The sequence below is a fragment of the Oscarella lobularis genome, chromosome 10 (genome assembly GCF_947507565.1).
Source record: "Oscarella lobularis chromosome 10, ooOscLobu1.1, whole genome shotgun sequence".
NCBI lineage: Eukaryota > Metazoa > Porifera > Homoscleromorpha > Homosclerophorida > Oscarellidae > Oscarella > Oscarella lobularis.
Window position 1 is genome coordinate 2174662 of NC_089184.1, and position 21188 is coordinate 2195849.

The 21188-nt window shown below is 45.5% G+C and overlaps 3 protein-coding genes across 3 annotated transcripts; all 3 read right to left on the minus strand.

Annotated features, from left to right (window-relative positions):
• Positions 1-40: 40 nt before the first annotated feature.
• LOC136192224 (uncharacterized) lies at positions 41-569 on the minus strand. The gene is made up of 2 exons (XM_065980750.1): positions 435-569; positions 41-379 (listed from the first exon to the last, which is right to left on the minus strand). The coding sequence occupies exons 1-2, from the start codon at positions 567-569 to the stop codon at positions 41-43; spliced, it is 474 nt and encodes a 157-aa protein (XP_065836822.1).
• A 1332-nt stretch (positions 570-1901) lies between these two features.
• On the minus strand, positions 1902-3568 carry LOC136191846 (uncharacterized). Its single transcript, XM_065980256.1, has 7 exons — positions 3067-3568; positions 2991-3017; positions 2916-2936; positions 2840-2866; positions 2681-2783; positions 2519-2619; positions 1902-2452 (listed from the first exon to the last, which is right to left on the minus strand). Exons 3-7 carry the CDS (start codon positions 2922-2924, stop codon positions 2375-2377), a joined length of 318 nt encoding a protein of 105 aa, XP_065836328.1. The 5' UTR covers positions 2925-2936; positions 2991-3017; positions 3067-3568; the 3' UTR covers positions 1902-2374.
• A 13083-nt stretch (positions 3569-16651) lies between these two features.
• On the minus strand, positions 16652-18102 carry LOC136192225 (tigger transposable element-derived protein 4-like). The gene is made up of 2 exons (XM_065980751.1): positions 17475-18102; positions 16652-17280 (listed from the first exon to the last, which is right to left on the minus strand). The coding sequence occupies exons 1-2, from the start codon at positions 18100-18102 to the stop codon at positions 16652-16654; spliced, it is 1257 nt and encodes a 418-aa protein (XP_065836823.1).
• Between the last annotated feature and the right edge of the window lie 3086 nt (positions 18103-21188).

Genomic DNA, 21188 nt, shown 5'->3' on the forward strand with positions numbered 1-21188 from the left:
CAATCCGAGGCCTTTGCCAGCATTGGCGTGATATTCACCGTTACTTTGAGACCCTGTCAATGAAGTCTTGAAGTTCATTTTTTCGTGCTTTGGCAATTTCTTTATTTCTTTTGTTCTCTTTCGTGCTTTTGACGAGCTCTTGAACCGTTTGTTTTCGCTGCTCGATTACATCTGGTGTGAGCTTGTTTTTTGGAATTTTGAATTCATTTTTCTCTTCCGTTTTCTCTTCTTTTTCTTCTTCTTCCTTCTTTTTCTTTTCCATAGCTTCGGTTTTTTCTTTCTTTCGTAGTTGTTCTTGTAGCTCTTTGATAATCTTTGCATTCTCTTCTAACTGTTTCGCCATCGCTTGTTGGTGTGCGCTAGCCATGACGTCAACCATCTTGGGCGTGGTTGCGACCGCATGGCGGGGCCCCTTCGTTAGGACATTCTCGCACCTCTTCTCCTTCGACGTTTTCATCCTTTTCGGATACTTCGTCGTCGTCGTCGTCTTCGATTTCTTTGTTCTCGACCGTTCCATCGGGGTCTTCGAAGCCGTCTTGATCCTTCGGTGACGTCGTTTTGACGACCATGTTCTTCGTTGGAGTATCCGGCACAAATAGGACTTCGTCCTTGTTGACTTCGTCGTCTTCCGCGAATAAACGTCGGCGTTTGTGAGCTAGAGTTAGCTTTTAGCGTCGTCCTTCGTTTTTGCGTTGCGTTGATGCTCCGCTGTTTTCTTCGACTTCGGTTTCTTCGTGTGTTCCTTGTTGCTATTCTTCGCGTCCATAGTTGATCGATACCGCAAAAAGCAAAAATCACCCGGGTAAATTTTCGGCGGTTAGGCCTTTGTCAGTTTTATCGAATGGCGTGTTCCGGTGCGTGCGCATCCTTTTATAGGAGCTGGTGATGTAATGATCATGTGATATCCGGGATTTCCATATAGGCGTTCCCTGTAACAAGTGTATTTTTTAACGTTTCATATTGGCATTCCTTGTGACAGATGTATTATTTTTTAATATTTTTTCTCTTGTATAATTTTGTAACCCAAATTTAGAGAATATTCTCGAACGTCATACCACCTCAACCGCCTGGATTAATTGACCGAAAAAATAAGGTTAGCGGGTAGGGTAAGGGTTAGGGATTAGGGTTTAATTGCCCCTCATTCCCTAATTTCAAACTCCACGAACAAAAAAGTTTATTCGTAAGGTCAATTTCTATCCTGGCAGGAGTAGGATTGCCAAACGAGTATATCCGTCAATCAAGATGGGTTTCTTTAGTTGCCGGAATGGTTTAGTAATTTTAGAGTAGAGTTTGTAGTTATTTGGAGTGTTAATTTGTGTATTTCCTTATATTTTTATCATTCATTGTCTTAACGCGCGTTAAAACAAGAGCGAGTTTCATTCATTTTGTTTTACGCGGCTGAATGTTGGTTTTCCTGGTCGTTTAGCATGTTCTTATCATCCGGAGCGGCGTTATTGGCTCGAATGACATCGGTAAGATTCGTTTCTGTTTGGTTTTTAGCCCGTTTTCGTCGATTTCCGTTCGAGCGTTTTTTCGTGAATGGGAATCGGCGAAGTTCTTAGTCTTTTTGTTTTTGAATTTTCTTATTGGTTGTTTCGCGTCATTTCGCTCCGATCAAGTTGTCAGATAAGTTTATAATTCGCCAATTTTCGGTTGTTGGCTTTTTCTCGTTTTTTTGATAGCGTGCGTTAGATTGACGGGTTTTTAACATCCGTTTTGATGGATTTTTTTATCTTTCTCTTTTTTCTTCGTGGTGGAGGGTAAGGGTCAGGGTTTGGGTTGGGATTAGGTAGTATTTTTATTTCTTTTTCTTCTTTCTTTGTGGTGGTGGGTAAGGGTCAGGGTTTGGGTTGGGATAAGGTAGTATATTTATTTCTTTTTCTTCTTTCTTGGTGGTGGTGGGTAAGGGTCAGGGTTTGGGTTGGGATTAGGCAGCGTTTTCTGCTTGGTCGGATTGTTTTTCGAATTTTGTATTGAAGCTTTTTGGGTGTAGTGTTTTAAATGTTTTTATCCAGTGTGTTTCTGTTGTCAGTAGGTCTTCCTTTTTGACTTGCTGCAGTGGTGTGACGACGATATCTTCTTCGAAGGTGAATTTGTGGATTTTCATATGTTCGTATATTTTATAATTCTTTTCTTTGAAGTGGTTACGGTGTCTGGTTATTCGTTCTTGGAGGGTTTTGGAAGTTTGGCCAACGTATTGTTTTTGGCAGTGTTTACGTAAAGGTGAGCACATATATGACGTTTTCTGATTTACAGTTCATTTTTTGTTTTATTGGGTAGGTTTTCCCTGTGTGATGGCTCTTTAGTGTGTTGGAGGATGTCAGGGTTCGACAGCATTTACAGTTTATGTAGCGACAAGGGGTTATTCGTCTTTCTATGTTTGGAAGGATTGGAGAGAGTGGGGCCTTGTCCCTTTCAGTTTCTGGTTGAGGTTGGTTGGAGTGCTTCTCTTCTATAAAACTTAAAGTGAAACGAAACAAACGCTAACATCAAAGCCAAACTAGAAAATATGGTTTACCTTTGTCTGACACGTATTATTCCTTTCCTTTTCTGCTAGAAAAGTGCTACCAGATGAAAATCCGCAAGAGAATCGTGCTGGTTCTGACCTTCTCGAATTCCCTAACCAATATCAACTACGAAATAGGTCAGAATTCTTCAAAATATCTCTATTCAGTCTTACCGACGTTCTTCGTTTCTTCTTCCATTTCAAAAGAAAATGTAAAAATCTGGCATGCGCGAAATCTGGTTGTTATCTTTTTCCTGTCGCTCATACATGTAGGACTCTAGAAATGTGAGAAATATAATAGGAAAATAGCACTGTTTAAAGTCTGATTCTTACCGACATCCTTCTGCCTATCTTGCTCTTCTAGGAGAAACGTTACAAATGCAAAAATCCGGCAGAGAACCACTCTTACCGCTTCCATACTAACGTCGCTCTGACCGGCAAGAAAACAAGTGAAAAAATCAAAAAATAATTTATCAATTTGTACCCTTCTTTTTCTTTTTCTGTTTGGCTTCTAAAAAATCAGACTACTAGAAAATAGTTAAATTACATTTTGTCTTTACTTCTCTATTCTCCTCCTCCTCCTCCTCATAACTGCTGACGTCGACTTCTTCTGTTAATCTATGTTTTATGTTTTCGGTAAACTACTACCGTTTTGAGGCCTTCGGTGAGGCCAGATGCACTCCCATGGGATTTTTATGGATGTTCTATAATTAAAATACCGTCATCTCTTTCCTGCATTATTTCGGGCAGAAGAGTCGTTGTCGAACTGCCGAAAGTCGTTGACTGTCATGTTGGGTTGTCCTCGTTGGTTGGAATGTTGTCGAGCCCAATTTTTTGCTCGGCAGCCGAAGTCGTGGTCATGCATGAAGCTGTCACTAATATTTTCCACAGCCATATTTATCGAAGTCGCCTCTATTGTTTCAGTATTGTTGTCTCCAGCTGCGAATTGTTCTTCCAGAACAACAACAGAATAATCCGACGATATTGGAAGCAGTTGTGGCGCTTGAAAGAGGACGAAGCCTTGTGTAGAATTCGAGGAGAAGTAGGCCAGTCTTTCTCGTGTCGTCTCTACAAAGAGAACGCGCCCACTCTCCCAAACTACCCCATACTTCGTCTAAATGGCACTTTAGCAACTTTGTTGTTGTCGTTGTCGTCATCTTTTTCTTGTCTGTCTCTTTCGTCTTCGTCTTTTTCGTCTCCACCTTCGTCTGTCACCCAGCCGTCGTCGCCCGCGTCGTCCGGTTTAACGGCGATGGCTTGAGGCTGAAAGTCCCTGCCATCGGCGCGATCGACGATGTCGTCGATCGTCGCGACATCCACCATAACGACTGGGAGCCCCAAAGTGGGCGACACCGGCGACTAGGCAATGGAATTTAAGTCAGGCGAATGGTAATGAGCTTCTAATTCATTTCACCTCAGCAGGCGTGACCCGATCTTCAGGGTTGGTACAGTGCCGGCCAGCATAAACGCCCCCCGTTGATATTTATTATCTTGGCGCGCAGTTTGAATTTGGTAAGGGGTGGCCTTTCTTTACTTTGTTCCTTCAATGTGGAGTCCATAAATCTTTAATAGTTTCCTTTGGTTACGCCATACATGTAGAGAAGATTGTCCAGATAAGGCATCTTGCTCCTTTGATCGTTTTACAGCAAATTCCTTAAGAAATTTTTATTCCTTGACGTTTTGTTTCGCAGTTTTTTGTACTTCGTTTACGCACTATCTGCAAGCAGCTTGTCAGAAAGTTTTTGCATTTTATGCGCGCAATCATGTGTTTCAATTATTCGCGTACGGAAGAGAAATTCCTTACCATTTCTTCATTTAACGAATAACAAATTCTTTTCTTTGCATTCCGTGCTTGATTGATCGCCTATTAAAAGATTGTTAGAAAATATTTTGCGATTTGCTTATTGGTTTCAGAAATAATAATGGTATTTAATTTCATACGTGACACGTGCACAGCGCATGCGATTTTGCTTAACGCACGCGTTGCTCAGATGTCGTTTCGCTGTTTTTTCACAATTTGTCGGCTCCAAGGAACGCGAATGCGTCAAGGATCGTCGTCATTAAGCGAAGGAACCGAGATTACGTTATTACGTGAAAGAGACAACGCAAAAGACCAAAATGCTATTCGAGCATCGTTCCGCGGCTCGACAGTGGGGTATATAGAACGTGATGTGGCTTCAATTCTGGCTCGACCTATTGATGATAACATTCTGGTAGTCTCAGGGTGAGTAGATCGCTCTTGAAATTCGCGTGCATTGCTAGACCGGCCGTTCTCAGCAAATTGAGTGGCAAGCCCTATTCTTCTCATCCTGAGGGAACTACAGTTGGCGTTACCGATCTTGGGACATCCAGCTGAAAGTGGAGTTTACTGGTCAAACGACGATTGGAAGAAAAGAAGAAATTTATCAGGATTTTTTATCAAAGAAATACTATTCTTGGAAGGAGGTGCCGGCAGGGTATAGAGGCTCTACCATACCTGTTGGAGAATCAATGGTCATTCCAGTGCTGTCAGAGAACGTCGAATTAGACAGTGAGGAAGAGAGCCAGGTAGTTGTTTCTTCTAACAAAATTCAAAAAAGGGCGACAGACAGTAGAGACGAAGAGAATGCTCCTACTTCCGAAGTGGAGAATGAAGACGATGAAAACGTAACGGGAAACAGAGAAGAAAACCTAGATACAGTAGAAAGCCAGTCCGAGGAAGAAGAAGAAGAGAAAGAGGAGAGTGATGTGTCATCGCCTCCCTCAAAGATCCCCCGGCTAGAATATTGCTGGAATTGCGGGCAGAGACTGCTATGTAAGCGTACGGATGTTACACTTAGTTATTGCTGGAAATGTGGCGTAAACCTGGTTGTTGTTTTTCAGTGACAAACAAACAATACATGTTCACTAAAAACACATGCTTACAGCTGTTCACCAAGAATTCGCCTATGGGATTTGTATACTTTTGCAGCGTTCTCTACAGTCCATCCACTACTGCCTTTCGCGTAAGCTTCAACGTATTCGCGACATTTTCGAAAGAATTTACGAATCATGTCGGTTGAGATGGAATCAAACACGACTGAGATTATCTGTCTCAACGAGACGATGTTATACCTGCACTTCTCTCTAGCAATCCTTTTTGCGACGCACCAAACCCTTTCGATTGGGTTCAACTCACAATGATACTTGGGAAGAAATCTGCAAATGTGCCCTCTGCCTTCGATCGCCCTCTCCAGCAAAGACTTCTCATTGGCAAAGTCGTCATGCTTCTCTAGAATGGCGACCATCTCCGCACGCTTTAGTCCAGCACAGTTGACACCTCTCTCTTCCAGAACAACTTTGAGACCTTTCGGTTTACCGTCGGGGAACACCATTTTAAAAGGCCTGCCGTTCCAGACAGTATCTCTCATTGTCGGCTGTTTCTTTCCTGACGACAAATTCATGCGATCAGCAACGAGTGCGTCTTTTCCTTTTGATGCATGATTAGAACTGTGGTCGAAAATCCACAGCAGTGTGTACTGATCTCTCGGGTACTTCTCTTCCGCGATGGCTACGGCTTTCTCAACTTGATTTAAGAAGTGATCGGCCGTCCAAAAGCCGTCCCTATTTTTCCCGAATTCAAATTGCCTTCGCGCTTCTTTTCCTGGAATTCTAAGGAAGCCGTCGTGTTCTTCAATAAAGTCTGAGATCATGATCCCTGCCCCTCTCCCCTTTTTCCGTATGAAAAATTGGTCGTCCTGACTCCAAGCCAATGTCTGGTCTTCGTTCGATTGGAAGACAGTCTCATCGTGGAAGATGGTAACGAGGTGCTTTTCCGCCAATGGATTGCCAAGAAAACCAGGTTGCTCGACGTCAGGCAAAGCATCATTAGGCAACGGCGGGACAAGATGGTCTTTTTCCAGCGATTGCAAATTTGACACGTATTCGGCACGACTTTTTACAACATCTTCCCTCTCATGCCCATCCATATAAACCGACTTCTGTGAAGTCTTTCTCCGCGAAAAACCCAAGTCATGCAGAAAACGTTTTGCAGTCGTTTCGCTAACCTTTTTGGGAAATTCGTCGGGTAGTTGCAGCGAAGGAAGAAGTTGGTCATTGATGTAGCGCTGGAAATCTTTGATTGTCATATTTCCTTTTCCCTTGACGCACGTATTTTCACGAATCCATTTGGTAGCTTCGCGTCGAACATCTTCATCATGCATGATGCTTACGCGACGATATTTCCCACGACCGTATGTAGGGAATTTGCCGCCGTTTGATTTCAAGTCAGTCATCCACACTCGAACGCTCTTCTCACCCACGCCGATCATCTTTCCCACTGCCTTCGCAGCACCTTCGACAGTTTTCTTTCCGCTTGTCCGCAGATGTCCGTAGAAGAGCGCAGACACCATCTGGCGGACTTCACGGCCGCGCTCAGGCTCACGAATCCACTCCTGAGCAATGGAATAAATATCTTTGTCCTGAAGAACAGCGCAATAGTCGTCGTCGTCGTCGTCGTCGTCGTCGTCGGAATTTTCAGCGTCGTCGTCGTTCTCAGCGTCGTCTTCATTACCGGCAACAATGGTAGCATCGCTGTCGTCGTCCGAAAGCGAAGGATTGGCCACGACTGGAGTATTGGACTCAGTATTGACTGCGGGACAGGGGTCGGACTCTTCAAGCGTAGAAGGCCTCCGAATGGAATCCGACGACGTTTCATCCGATGTTCGACGTCTTTTTCGAATCGAATCCATTCTTTCGAGGAGCGCTCTACGTTTTTTCCATCGATTATCGTTGCCCTTACTCTCCATTGTTGAAGCTTTATCCGGGTGATTTCATGTGGGTCTAACGGTCAATTAAGGCAATCAACCAATCAGCATGCGTTCACGTGAGCAACAAAATAAATATCACGCTTACGTCATGCAACCGTATTAATTCAAAAATGCATTCTATGCACTTTACAAAAATGCCAATGCTGAGCTGCTCGAGATGATTTACAACACGAAAAAACAGTCACAAAGCGGGGACGTTTATGCTGGCCGGCACTGTACCTTTTCCGGAGTGTCCGGCCACTTTTGAGAGAAATTCTTATGAACATTCGGCTATAAACGCAGGAGAACAAAAGAGAAACGCCAAGGAATCACCTTAACGCACTAGGGCGTGACCAAGGAGACATAGACATTTGGGAAAACATCTAACAGTCGCGTACGTAATCAGCCAATTTCAACGACCCACGTGACCGCTATGTTAAACAAACCCTAGATCATCGGAATGCTGCTATGGGACAGTCGAGTCGAATGATGTCATCGGCTTCCACGTGGAACGAATGACGCGACATCTAGCGCGCTTTAAAGATGGTGGCTTAAGGCGTAAGTTCACTGTGCCTGTGCGGTCTCTTGCTTTAGCAAGTTAACCGTCGTTACCAACTAGTTACCTGCCAAGATCAAAAAATCTTTTTCACGTCGACAGGTCCTTTCATTGTTTCACCAGGTGCAGTGTCAACGAACTGTGCAATACTTCGCATGATGAAGAATTTCTTTACGCCAATTTGTGCCCTTCGTGTCTTTTTCAATCTGGCACGGAAAATTATTGAAACTGTTAGGATCCCCCGCGATGCCTGGCCGCGGCCTCTAGGCGACTCTTTGAGAATGATAATAATTGAGCGACTGTCTGCAAGGTTTGTATATTTCCCAACTGACCAACGCATGCGCCCCAGGTTATAACATGCAAACATATAGTGGATCGCAACAACTCACTCCCTTCTAGAGGAGTGTGCGTCCTCGTACATGTGTACAACCAACAAAACAAAATAAAAGGAGCAGCTGCCTAACAATGTGGGTAACAAAAACGTCGAACAACAAGAAATGAAGACAATGTGAAATAATTTACAGCTGTTAATGGGTGAGACTAACAACAAAGCCGTCAGGGAAACGACTGGAAAGCGTGCCCACGTTGCGTTGCTTAGGACGCGAAGAAGTATAAGTACGAGTATTAGAAGTAGAATTAGAGCGAAGATACGGGTTACGTGAGCCTCAGCTTCTGTCGCATTGAAATCCTTTTCGTCTGAAGTAGCGGCGCTTTTGACCATCCTTGGAGCAGGATTGATCCGAGACGAAATCGGCGCTCGTGTCGTCGCACGGCGGGGCTCCGGTAGCGAAGCGACTTTCGCATCCTGATCACCACGACGATCCTCGACGCTGATTGAAGAAGCGTAGTGAGGCCCTGCGCCGTCGCGCGGTAAGACTGGCTTGGACCCGTTTGCGGTCAGTGATCCATCTGATGTAGGACCCTTATCGTGAGCAGTAGTCAAATTGGCGGTGTCGGACGAAAGTGCTGGAGTAGAAGAACAAAGACGAAAATTGTTGTGAGGATAATAGCGAACAATCCGTTGAACATGAGCCATGGTCGATTTCTGCGTGTCCAGATGAACAAGCTCGTACGTAACGTCGGAGAGGCGGCATCGAACACGTACGGGCCGTCGAAATGACGTCGTACCTTTGGCGAAAGACCAGGTGTGCGAACGGACGTATGAAGTAGAACCAGAGAACCAGGTTCGAACGAAACGGCGATATGACGCGAGTCATAGTATTTCTTTCGGCGAACGTCGGTTTCTGTTTGAGCGGCACGAGCCAACTCGAAGGCTCGGCGGAGCTTTGAAGTGAGAACAACTTCGTAGTCGTTGATTTGCCAATAACCGGATTTCAAGTCGAGTGAGGTAAAGTAGCGATTTCCGCCGAGGAGGTCGAGGCTGTCATCAATCCTTGGTAGAGGATAGCCCTCGTCGATCATCAGTTCGTTGAGCAGACGGTAATCGACGCAGAATTTAGGATTCGGTTGTTTGTTTGGCGCCGTCGGCGCTGGCAAATATTGAGAGGGGGCTGTACTAGCCGCGGGAACGGAAGTGATTGATTTCGATGCCGAGGCCGCCAACTGTTGAAGGATTTGCGAATTCTGTTACATCAACTGCGCTGGCTGCTGCACGAGCGTTTGCAACAGCTGAACGGTGGTGTCGGACGCCTTACCCATCGGGCGCGATTGTGCCTGCGGCGCCGACGCAGCTGGCGGGCGATCGTATCGCAAGGCGTAGCAATCGTCGTCGTGAGCAACGGTTCAATTGTGATTCCAAATTCGTTCGGCGGTTTCGGCAGTCCTGATCGCCTCCTTGAGCGATTTCGGTGGTTTCCGTTCGAGTTCGTCCTTGAATTCGCGACGAAGTCCGGCCTGAAAGCGAGATACAGTTATCGTCACCGAGACAACGTCAGGATCTGCGTTCTGGAGCTGTAAAAGAATTTGTTTGAAGCGCGAAGCGAACTCGGCTACGGTCTCACGCGCCGTCTGTTTGCAGACCATTAACTTATTAGTCCAATGATGCGTGGGATAGCGCGGGATGAATTGTTCCTGAAGGAAAGCTTCGAATTGGTTCGAGGTGAGATTGCCGACGTCGTCGTTTCCCAGGAAAGCGCGGAATTCGGATCGGGCATCTGCAGAGAGAGCCATTGCAGCGGAGGCTAGCTTGCAACGATCGGGCCAGCGTGAGAATTTCGCGGCGGCGTTGACGTGGAAAAGCCAATTCTCGACGTCTTCCCCGCGGCGTCCGAAGAATCGATCGAGCTTCACTGACGATTTCGCTTCGTCAAAGTCCGATTCAGGCGTCGGGAGTGCGCCGTCGCCCGCGCGTTTCTTCTTCCGCTTCTTTTTGCGAGTTGGCTCGGAATTGTCGGGCGTGGCCGCGCTGTCTTCGAATGATTCCTCGGTTGGGGTTTGCGATCGAAGAGGATCGCGACACCTAGAGACATCGAAAAGTAATTCATATTGGTGATATTTCGCTGTTCTTCTCTCGAGAAGACAAAGTTGAACGTCGTTCGTTCGCGAGCGGTTCTTCCCAAATATGGCGTCGGAACGCTGAAACAGACACGACGGGATCGTGTGAATGGTAGTAATTGGTAAAAGCAGCGAGACATAGTGAGAGATAGAGCAGATCCGAAGGTACGAACAAGTCTGGCGATCCGCCGAATCGCCGGCAGCTGAAGTACGCGAGCCAATTCCTATGACCCGCGAAGATTTCGAATAGATTTGAACTCTCGCTACGCTTCTGTATCCATTGTCGGGCCATTTAGAAGCTCATAGTAGCCGGTGACGGAATCGCAAGCTTCGAAGCGCTCTCCTGAAATACTGTCCCCCCAACTAAAAATTCGTCGGACCTTAAAACGAACCTTTGTCTTCAAAACTTCGATTGTTTCACTGAAAACCCAAAGCTTATCCATTTGGTCTATACCTATACCTTACTCAAACCCATTATGTGGAAGGGGTCATTTAAGCGGAAGTCCTGACATCTAATTGGGCTTCGCGAGAGCATGCGCATTTCAACTTCTTTTTATTGGGTGACGTCGATTATTACAAGTACAGACAATGGCATGCGCATTTGATAGCCCGCCCTGCCGCATGACTCCGCGAATCAAAACTTGTCGTAGACAAGAGGGGAGAGATAGATAATTAAATAATTAATTCTAAAAAAATTGAACATACTGTCCCCTCATACAAAGGCAGTTATTGATGACGGGGTCTTGTCCAGGACACCGGCAGAGCAGTTTTTGATCGAGGGATCAGGACCCCAGACCTACAAAAAGAATATTTAGCCCAATAGACACGTACATCCTTCCTTACACTTGAATGCCATTTTGTATAGAATTCAGGCGCGGTGGCGACGTTATTCGTTGAAAACTTCTGCTAGTGAATGAAAAGAGCCGCCGAATTGATCTTGACAACTCGAGACGCCTCCAATCATTCGAATCAAATTTAATAATTTATTTAATAACCCGGATGGCTTTGTCGCCGATCCGTCATCGCACGGAGCATCCGAAACGTACGGAGCCACGTCGATCCATCGCCGAAGCATGGCTGCAATGCGCGCGCAACAAAAAATGAGCAATCTCTGATGTCACAAGAAGTGGAATCTCTGCTTTGAACTGATCTACGTCGCGACGAATTCTAGATGTCCCTGGTCGATGCCAACAAATATCAGAAACTGGAACAGTACGTCATGCAACCTCTATAGGAAGAATCAAAATCATGATGTTTCAGTTCCTGCCAGAACTGATGTCTGTTGCAATGAACAATAATGTGCTACAATGAGCTGTTTTGCCTAGTCTACTGTCACATGCAAACGAATTTATTGTTATGTATATACTATACGTATAGTCATGTGCTTCGAAGCATATTAAAATATAATCGTTAAGTATGACGTCTCTGTCGAGCAACTGATGCCAATTGTCGATCTCCCGCTAAGGGGCCCCTTTGCCGTGACAGAATTTCTCGGATTTTTTTATGAATCTCTTCCGTCGTGCCGCCGGCAGATGTTCTTCGTCTTCGGTACAGTGAGTTGCACTGGGAAGGCAATCATGTGCTGCAAGGAGTTTCCGACAGCGGAAAGTCGATTACGGCTCGGTCTGCCTACTCGCGCATCGGCTTGAGCGGCGCGCAGTTTCGATGTGTTACCCGACCATTGTATCAGGCGATGCAACTGGCGACGTCGTTCGGCTTCTGGATCGACCATCCGCAAAAGCCGGAAGAGGTGAAGGTACTGGCAATCAATTCGTACAAGAAGCATAGTATTTTAGTTACGTAGAAATGAAAAGTAAATATAATCCATATAGATCTACGCACGGCACACTAGAACGGGGAACAGGAAAACCCAGATGCAGTAAGTTGCAATTTTTCCTTTGGAAACATGCAGCGGTAACAGACAGGCTCATTACTGTCTTTGACATTTCTTTATTTCTTTTTTAGACTACTTTCACGTCTCGTCGTCATCCCGTTCGAGGCTGTGAATGCGTTAAAAACGGATGAGTAAGATGAGGCGTTTTGGCACCTTCCTGCTCGGTGGCGAAGAGCATCCAGTAGCATCGGCTTCTTCATCAGTCTTGGACATTGCTACTCCCAGAAAGCAAATGATGGAGGGGAGACTCGCTCCATAAAAAAGAAAGTTTTGAAATAACTGCCCGCCACTCTTTGCCGCACCGCGGATGGATACGCGGATTTGATCTGGTTTACAGCTGGGGTAGATTTGAAGATTTTGTCTCATAGTCGTTCAATGCTCACTTTAGATTGCCCTTGAATGTGTATATTTCGAAAAAGAGGTCGTGAAAATGTTTAAGGACCTTTCGTATTTGATTATTCGCCAAGTCTGTCCGAAAGATAGCGCTATTCCAACGGCGGTCGAAGAGCGTGACGAAGCTGACCTTGCTCTTGTGGGCAACGTTATCGTTGCAATGGGCTGTCGGCAGCAAACTGCAGCTGGGGCCAAATCAAGTACGTAAGGATAGTCCGTTCCTCAAACATTTGAGAGTTGGGCGTTGCGCTGGTGGGAACATTCGTGTCTTTTGGGCATTGCGAGTACGCCGAATGCCTAATTTGTTACTGCGTGAGGTTAAATGTCCTTCTGACCATCGCGAACCTCGAGACAATCGTTGAAGGCGCTTTCCGACAGGCCCTAAAGCGAGTAGGTTGGGTGCGCAAAGATCAGAAGCAGCAAATCTCATGGTTTCTGCTCGCTGTTCCTGAGGGTAAAGAGAATAATCTCTCGGAAATCAGGCTTGAGCCAGTACTGACGAAGAAATTCAAATGCTCAATCATCAAAGCAAGTATCATTCCAGAGAGGAAGATGAAGACACGGCGAGACAGTAAGTTTCTGTGATATAGTCTTTACCCGATCCTATAATTTTCACTTTCAGTGATACAATTTGGCTGCTTCAAGCAATCTGACATTGAAGCGAAAGAAGATGGGCGTTTACTTAGTGCACGCGAAAATGAGGATCACGCTTATCTAGTTGACGCTGACAATCTCTGTGAAAGCGACCACGACGATCTGATCGAATACGATAATTTGGACGAATCTGATGATGGCGATAACGACAATGAGAGAGAAGAAAAACGCGAGGAGGCAGAAGGCAAGGAGGCGGAACGCAAGGAGAAGAAACGCAAGGAAGTGGAACGCAAGGAAGTGGAACGCAAGGAAGTGGAACGCAATGAGTTGGAACGCGGGGAGAAGGAACGCGAGGAGGAGAAACGCAAGGAGAAGGAACACGAAGAGGACAATGAAGAAGAAGAAGGGAAAATTCAGAAACAGAAAGGTAAATGACAAGAACTGTGTTTTAATTAAGCGCGATAACGGTCGTATTTAAGATGGAACAGACAGAAAGAACCAAAAAGAGCGTATTCTGAAACAGATCAAGCGAAGGTAATCCATTAATCCTAAATTCATGTAACGCTTATGAAACATATTTAGAAAAGCTGAGCGCTCGAAAACATATCGAGAGGCAGAGTTGCTCCAGACATGCTTTTTCCAAAAGATCTGCCAAAAATGAAGAGAAGGCCGCGTTTTTTGAGTCATCAATATATACCTCATCAGGTATAGTAATGAGGACCCGGCAGGGTGTTACGTTTGGTTGTTTTTCTTGCTCTAATCATTGCGTTAAAAAAGGGTCGTCAATCTTGCTCTAATTATTGCGTTAAAAAAGAACATGCAGATGCTGAATCACGTGATCGAAGAAAATAAGAAAACGTTGGCCACATTAAACTGTTTGCCGACTTTGCGCACAATCACCGGATTGATTAAGTTCAACGAGATGATCTGGATGACAACGTTGACTAGGTTGACCACGTTGACCTGGTTGACCACGTTGACCATGTTGACCTGGTTGACTAGACCAGGTTGACCTGGTTGAGTAGGTTGACCAGGTAGATAAGGTTGACTACGTTGACTAGGTTGACCAGGTAGACGAGGTTGACCTGGTGTACACTAGCTGCTCGAGGCATTCGACGCTAGAAAAGACGGCACGGGTACGGGTTCCTTAAAAGGCAGACGTAAAAGAAGAACCGTCGAAAAGTACGGTTTAGTCACGAGTCCAACGAATTGAATTCTTGGGCGAGAAGCTGGATCTGGAGGCAGAGCAGTACTGTAGCAACAAGGAAAAGAAGAAAAGTGAAATCCAAGATGGCCACTCGCCTTTTGGATATCTCGGCCGCCCGTTTTTTTCCGTCGCTACTGAGACCTGATATTGATTCAAAAGACATCGGAAGAGATGCATGTGCGCTTTGCCGCCGTACCTCTCGACAAACTACATGTAGACGGAGAAACGGATCGAAAAGGGAGGTTCCGTCTCTTTCTTCGCCTCACGCCATCCAATAAAGGCAGTCCTGAATATTCTCGTCCAGCAAGACGCCTTAGACTTGACAGAAGAAAAGATCAAGTTTTCTCTGTTGTCCGTCGCCAAGAAGAAAAGCACGATGGACATTTTTTCGTCTTGTTCGTCTTTAACCAACGACTTGTTCAAAATTATAGACAAGACGCCAAAGTTTGGAGCTGCACAAGAAATTTTAAACATTAAATCGGCTCTGCTCCTCTGGAGACTGATTCAATGAGGTACCTTTCCCTCGTCTACCTGAATAGCCAAATTGGGAAAATTTCCGTATACAGACTCGTTGGGAGTCTTCGAATCTCTCTTTTGTATGAGATGCCTCGAATAAACAGTCAACTAAATTCGTTCTCGTTGCAGCACTTGCTTTTCGAACTCGATAGATATCGTGAATTTCTGCAGAGAGTCGCAATGCCCCGTGCGGTCGACATCTCGATAACACTTGATCGATTAACGAGTCGCGGTTGCGACATTGACGACGGCGCGCCAGAACCACGGCCAGACCCGCACAAACGCCGCGCGCGTATCGACGTCCCTATCGAGTCTCGGGGAACAAATCCAACTCAAACGGCAATAAAATCGCCTTAAAGCACGTCGAGAAATCCGGCTTAAAAAGCGTCCCTTCATTGACGTCTCGACCGGCGTAGAAAAAAGCGAGAAGTTGCTCTACGACGATAATCCACAACTTGGCATCGAGATCGCTATCAACGACATTGATCTGATCGAGAAAAAAGTTGACAAAGCCGAGCGCTTCGACAAGGCCGAGCGCTTCGACGACAATCGTTCCGACGTTGACGAGATCACTGTAGACAATAATAACAATGACGTCATGTTATTATTTTCGATTTTCGGAAGTGGCGTACGCGTTAATTCCGTGAGCGTACAGTACGCTGGAAATCGCTGATCATACTGGCCTGTCATAAAGTACTGTCGTATGTCTTCAAGTTTCTGTTTAGTTCAAGGATAAAATTGCGGAGGATTTCGGCTTTCGGATCAACTGTATCTAGTGTCTTAATGCAATTTTTCCCGCTTCCACTAGTTTCCCTTGTTGCGCGTGTTCAATTGGTGTTACTTTGATGTGATTTTCCACGTTGAGTTTTGTCTTTGAAGTGTTGATAAATCAGGTCGTTTTTAAATTTTAGATCGTTTCTACGTATGTATTGCAATTCTTTCTTGTAGGTCTTTGATGTTTGTCGGTCAAACAATTCCGCGAAAAAATATAAAGTTACATGGTTTATTCATAGTTTACTCTTTATATTTACTATTCCATACCATAAATAAAGATGTTGCACATTGGAAAACGACGAAAACAACCACTTTTCTTAACCGTAACGCGCACTACTTTACGCTCGACACTCCGAAGACCGGACTTTCCACGCGTTCCATCACGGCAAAGGACTTCACTTACAGTGCGGTGCAAAAGTATAAGCCACTAGCGCCTATTTAGCTATAGTAAGCCTTCAACCGAAAACTTAAGGTTTTACCGATAACAAATATAACCTAAAGATATTCTTCTTACACTTACCTTTTCAAAATAATTTTTAGAATTTGCTACTTAACTGCTACGTCTAATTTTAATTAGATTACTCTATATTAGTCTCACATAGGCCACATAATATTCCGACCTGCACAATGAGCACGTAAATAAGCGAATAAAGCATATCACCGATTAAATGGGCCAGAATTTGACGGAATCCGCTTTGCAATACAGTCGAACCCCGCTGCAACGACCACCCTTCGGACACGTAACAGGCGGTCGCTAAAGCGAGGTGGTCGTCCACCCGAAAATGTAGTGTAGGCGGCGAAAATGCAGTGTAGACGGAGAACGTGTAGTGTGCAATGTGTTTTTTTATTCGCTGTCACTCTCAACGGACTCTTCATGCACAACAAATGACATGATAGATGTTTGTCTGCCTTCTAATTGCGAATGAAGAAGTTTTTCCTGAAGTTTACCTTCAAGAGAGACGCAGTCCGAAAGACATTCGTTGTAGCCTCGTCAGACGGCAAATAGCTTCAGACTCTCTGTGGCAGCACGTGCTTCAGAAATGGATGTGATGTTCGTCTCTGCCACTTCTTCTTCATCCTCGTGCTCTTCGCAATCTTCATCCGAAGATTCTTGATTTCTCTCTGAAACAAATTCGTCCAGCAGGTCATTCTCCCAGCCTTTCTCCAAAACCTCCGTTGTCGGAGCGCTCTCGTCGAAAGCAATATAATTGGCAGCATCTGCACTTTGTGGAAGGCCAAGACTAGCTATGTGCTGCTGTAAAACCTGTTCGTCACCGTTCTCTGTAGATGATTCATGGTCTGAAATTTCTTCCCGCTGTTTATCGAAACCGGCTTTTCTGAAGCAATTTCGTACAGTAGCTGCTTTAATAGCCGAAACAGACAATTTTATCCACAGACATGCATCAAGAACGGTGAACGACTTTGCCATTTCGGATGCCGCAAGCCACGACTCCATCTTGCAGAGGACAGTTCGAAGCATTTTAGAACGATAGTGACACTTCATGTTCTGGATAACGCCTTGGTCTAGCGGTTGTAAGAACGACGTTGTATTAGCAGGGAAGAACTGAATTTTCACGTGTGAAAGTTGCAAATCGCCACTTTTGTGAGACGACGCGTTGTCTAAGAAGAGAAAAACATGTCGATTCTCAGCAAGCATTGTTTGATTGAAACGTTTGATCCAAACGCTGAAAATTCGCCAGTCATCAAAGCTTTTTTGTTTGACTTCCATGTGACTGGCAATCGATGAAGTGGAACTTTTTTAAAGCAGCGGAGTTTCTTTGAATGGCCGATAAATAATGCCGTCTCGAAGTCACCAAGAAGGTTCACGCACAGAACGACGGTAAATCTCTCTTTCGACTTCTTTCCCCCAGCACTGTCAGTCCCCCTTACTGCTAAGGTTTTTTCTGGTAGGGCGCGAAGAAAGAAGGCAGTCTCGTCCACGTTGTAGATATTCTTCTCGTCATGATTTTCAATTATGGCTGGAAGGCGCCCAATCCAATCATCCACGGTCAGTTCATCGACGCTCGCTCGCTCTCCTGAAAGAATTTTGGAACCTATGTTGTGACGGTTTTTGAAGCGTGCCAGCCAGCCGTTCGATGCTTTAAATTCGCTTTTGTGTAAATTTTTAGCAAATTCCATTGCTTGACATTGAATCATTGGTCCGCTAATGGGCGTTCCGCTACCGCGCGCTCGCTCAAACCAGCGAAAGGTCAACTCGTCGATGTCTTCATATTCGCTCCCGAATCGAAGTTTTTTCCGCTTTGGATTACTGTTTCGCTCGTATTCGTTCATTGTTTCAACCTTTCGCTTCAAAACCTGCTGAATCTGCGATTTGCTTACCCCGAACATCACTGCAAGCTGTCTTTGACTCTTTTTCTCGCCTTCGCGAAGCACTTTCACTCGATCTTCAAGTGTAAGGGATGTTCGTTTTTGCTTAGACATGACGCAACAGGTAAGCGGCAGCTGCACAAGCGAGTAAACAGAGGATGCGCACGACTGGGGCACGATACGAGGTGGTCGCTAAAGTGAGGTTAACCGGTCTCTTATGCGGGTTAGAAATGTACTAGTAAACATATGAAATATTCCGTTCTACTTAGAAGTGGTCATTGTAGCGGGGTGGTCCGTTAACTGAGGTGGTCACTAAGCGGGGTTCGACTGTATTCTGCTCGTAGTGTGACTATCTTGGACGATATTTGTTAAACGTTTGACCAAAAGAGTAATGTACCCGTCTCAACGGTTGGTTACAGCTCTCGTTCAGATGCAGAAGACATTCAGACAGTTTCCAATGTTGTCCAAAAGAAGAAACTGTTACATTTTATACCACAGCGATCCCACACAGCCTTTCTTGAGCAGAAATTGGATTCATTGGCTAACTGGGACAGAGATAAGACCTCGGAGTGGATAACGAAAAAGAAAAAAGAATATGTACAATTTAATCGTGGACTAGCTGAGAATGACAATAGTGACATAGACACAGATGAAGGTTAAGCATCTACCGCTACTTAATTAATATTGAAATGCATAAAAAAGTTGCTACTCGGGTGTATATTTAGCAGAGTAGCAGAGCAAATGCTGCAGTAGTCGTTTGGGTGGCCTTGTTAGTCATAAAAATCAGGATCGAAGTAGTCTAGCAGCCACTTCCTCCTACATACTTCTGTCTTGGCGAGATATTTTCGTACATCTACGACTTTACGATGCCAAGGACATTTGATTTCTTTGAATCAATGGGCAGTCTTTGGGCTTCCAATGGACATCTGAACGCGCCTTAGCACCTGATCGTCTGCTTCGTCCACGTTCCTGGAAGTAGTCGTCAGGAGCGCCTTAGTGATAGCATTAACCTATTTAAGATCTACTCCCACCCCAAGAGCAATGGTCGCAAATACAACTCGCACGACACCATCTGGCACGCCGAGGCTCTCAATGACCGTTTTTTTGATGTGCTGAGTAGTATTGAAATGATACATCGCAAAAATTCGGTTCTTACTAATGTGAGAAGCTCCCGCGGGAAAATACGAGTCCTCACCAAGATTGAAATGAAAGAAACAAAACAGTTCTGCGCACAGATTTAATGACCGGCAGCAAACAATCATTCGGGGAGCATGACGCTTGAGAGCTCTAAGTGAGTGTCCTCATGTCGCTCTCACTATCAGAACGTGAATGAACAGAATAAAAATTTTTAGGCCTATCTGGACACTTGCTATTGAATTTACAGCGTTCCATTTGTAGACATTTAACGATGTCTTTTCTAATGTTCAAAGTTACTGTGGCAGTGCAAGCTAATATTGGGGTGCCCTGGCACTAACGAACGCCCTTACTTCGTGAAGTCGACCGTACGCAGGACGAAAGTCTCTGTTCCATTTCGATACGCAGTGCGCCTCATCCACGAAAACAGCCATTGCACTGATAGTGCTATGTATTAAATCTCTCCATCATGATGACATAAGAGCTTCAGGAGTAGTATACAAGAAAGTTTGTTCACCACAGTTCTCTTCGTTACACAACAAATCTTTAAGTACACCCGCTCCACACAACAAAATAGCTGCGCTGACGTCTTCTTTTTGCAAAAGATTTAACTTGGTCAATCATGAGTGAAATCAATGGACATATGACAATAACGGTGCTTCCTGATTTCTGCGATCAACAAATATTAGTTATTAAATGACGACGAGGACGACACGGGATTTGCCGAGGGTGCTAACGAAGTGTGCCCGAGGGTGTGGACGAGGATATCCCGTTTCGCCCGAGTTGACAGGTGATAACTCACTTATACCTCGTGACGCCTTGTCAAATGTCAAATTTCCACGTGACGGCTTCGTGCTCTGTTCCCGTCATTGGAAGGAAAATCGCACGCGGCGATGGGCGACCCCGATCCAGATCCCGACGATTTGGACGATTTCGTCGTTCCCCCGCGCAAAAAGAAAAGTCGAACAGCTGTGGGCGGCGATTTCGTTCGCCAGTTTCCGAGAGAAAGAGCTCAGCAATGCCAGAAAAGGATATACGCCGTCAAACACGGCAAAGAATAACATATGGGCTGAATCGCTCTTCCTCGACTGGCTTGGGGAGCGGAACGCTACCATACGCGACAACGGCTCGCAAAAAGATCATACGAACGAAATGGGTCGACTCACTTTGCTTTCCAATAGGAGCGACGAAGAACTGTCTACTTGTTTGTCGCGATTGCTAATGGAAGTAAGGAAGACAAAAGGCGAAGAGTATCCGCCTTTCGACGTTGCACAATTTGCTCTACCCACTCCAACGCGTCGTCCGCGAGCGGAAAAACGGCCGACGATCGACTTCTTTCGAGATGCAGTGTACGCCGAAATGCGAAATACAATGGACGTCGTCTGCAGAAGCCTGCACGGACGAGGCTTCGGCGCCGAAAAAAGGCGCACATCATCAATTTCCTACAACGAAGAAGAGGCTCTTTGGTCAAAGACCATCATAGGCGTCCACAATCCTACGGCGCTTTTACGCGCCGTCTTTTTTCTCAACGGCAAAAACTTTTGCTTACGTGGTCGAGAAGAACATCGCAAGCTAAGCCGGACGAAGCTAATTCGTGACCCGCCTTCTTTCGACGACAAGGTGAAATCCTATAACTACGTCGAGAACGGGTCCAAAAACAACCCTGGCGGTCGGTCGGGCCCATTTAAAGTTAGCTAATAAGAAAGTCGTTCAATTTGCTGTACCAGCGCTTGGAGAGCGATGCCACTGCTCCGTACTAGATCGATATCTCACACGGTTGGCGCCCGACTCGCGCGATAATTCATTCTATTTCAAGCCGCTAGAGAAAGCACCCGAGGATCCCAACGCCGCGTGGTTTTTCCCGAAGTTTGTATTGGGCAAGAACGCGTTCAGCAGCGTGGTCAAAACAATGTGTGCGGAAGCAGAAATCGAAGAAAAAAGCAACCACAGCCTACGCGTTGCTGGCGCCACTCGACTCTTCAGTGGAGGCGAGCCGGAAAGAGCGTACCGGTCATCGGTCGGTTGAAGCACTACGTCTCTACAAGCGCCCCTCGGAGGACCAACTT

What these genes read in the sequence shown, in the direction of transcription:
- LOC136192224 (XM_065980750.1), bottom strand. Translation starts at nt 569, where the DNA reads ATGGTCGTCAAAACGACGTCACCGAAGGATCAAGACGGCTTCGAAGAC. An exon ending in AAAACGTCGAAGGAGAAGAG is followed by an intron (nt 380 to 434) that starts GTGCGAGAATGT and finishes ACCACGCCCAAG; the next exon opens with ATGGTTGACGTCATGGCTAG.
- LOC136191846 (XM_065980256.1), bottom strand. An exon ending in AGAAGAAACGAAGAACGTCG is followed by an intron (nt 2,620 to 2,680) that starts GTAAGACTGAAT and finishes GATATTGGTTAG; the next exon opens with GGAATTCGAGAAGGTCAGAA. An exon ending in ATAATACGTGTCAGACAAAG is followed by an intron (nt 2,453 to 2,518) that starts GTAAACCATATT and finishes TAAGTTTTATAG; the next exon opens with AAGAGAAGCACTCCAACCAA.
- LOC136192225 (XM_065980751.1), bottom strand. Translation starts at nt 18,102, where the DNA reads ATGTCTAAGCAAAAACGAACATCCCTTACACTTGAAGATCGAGTGAAA. An exon ending in TCTGTGCGTGAACCTTCTTG is followed by an intron (nt 17,281 to 17,474) that starts GTGACTTCGAGA and finishes TTCTCTTCTTAG; the next exon opens with ACAACGCGTCGTCTCACAAA.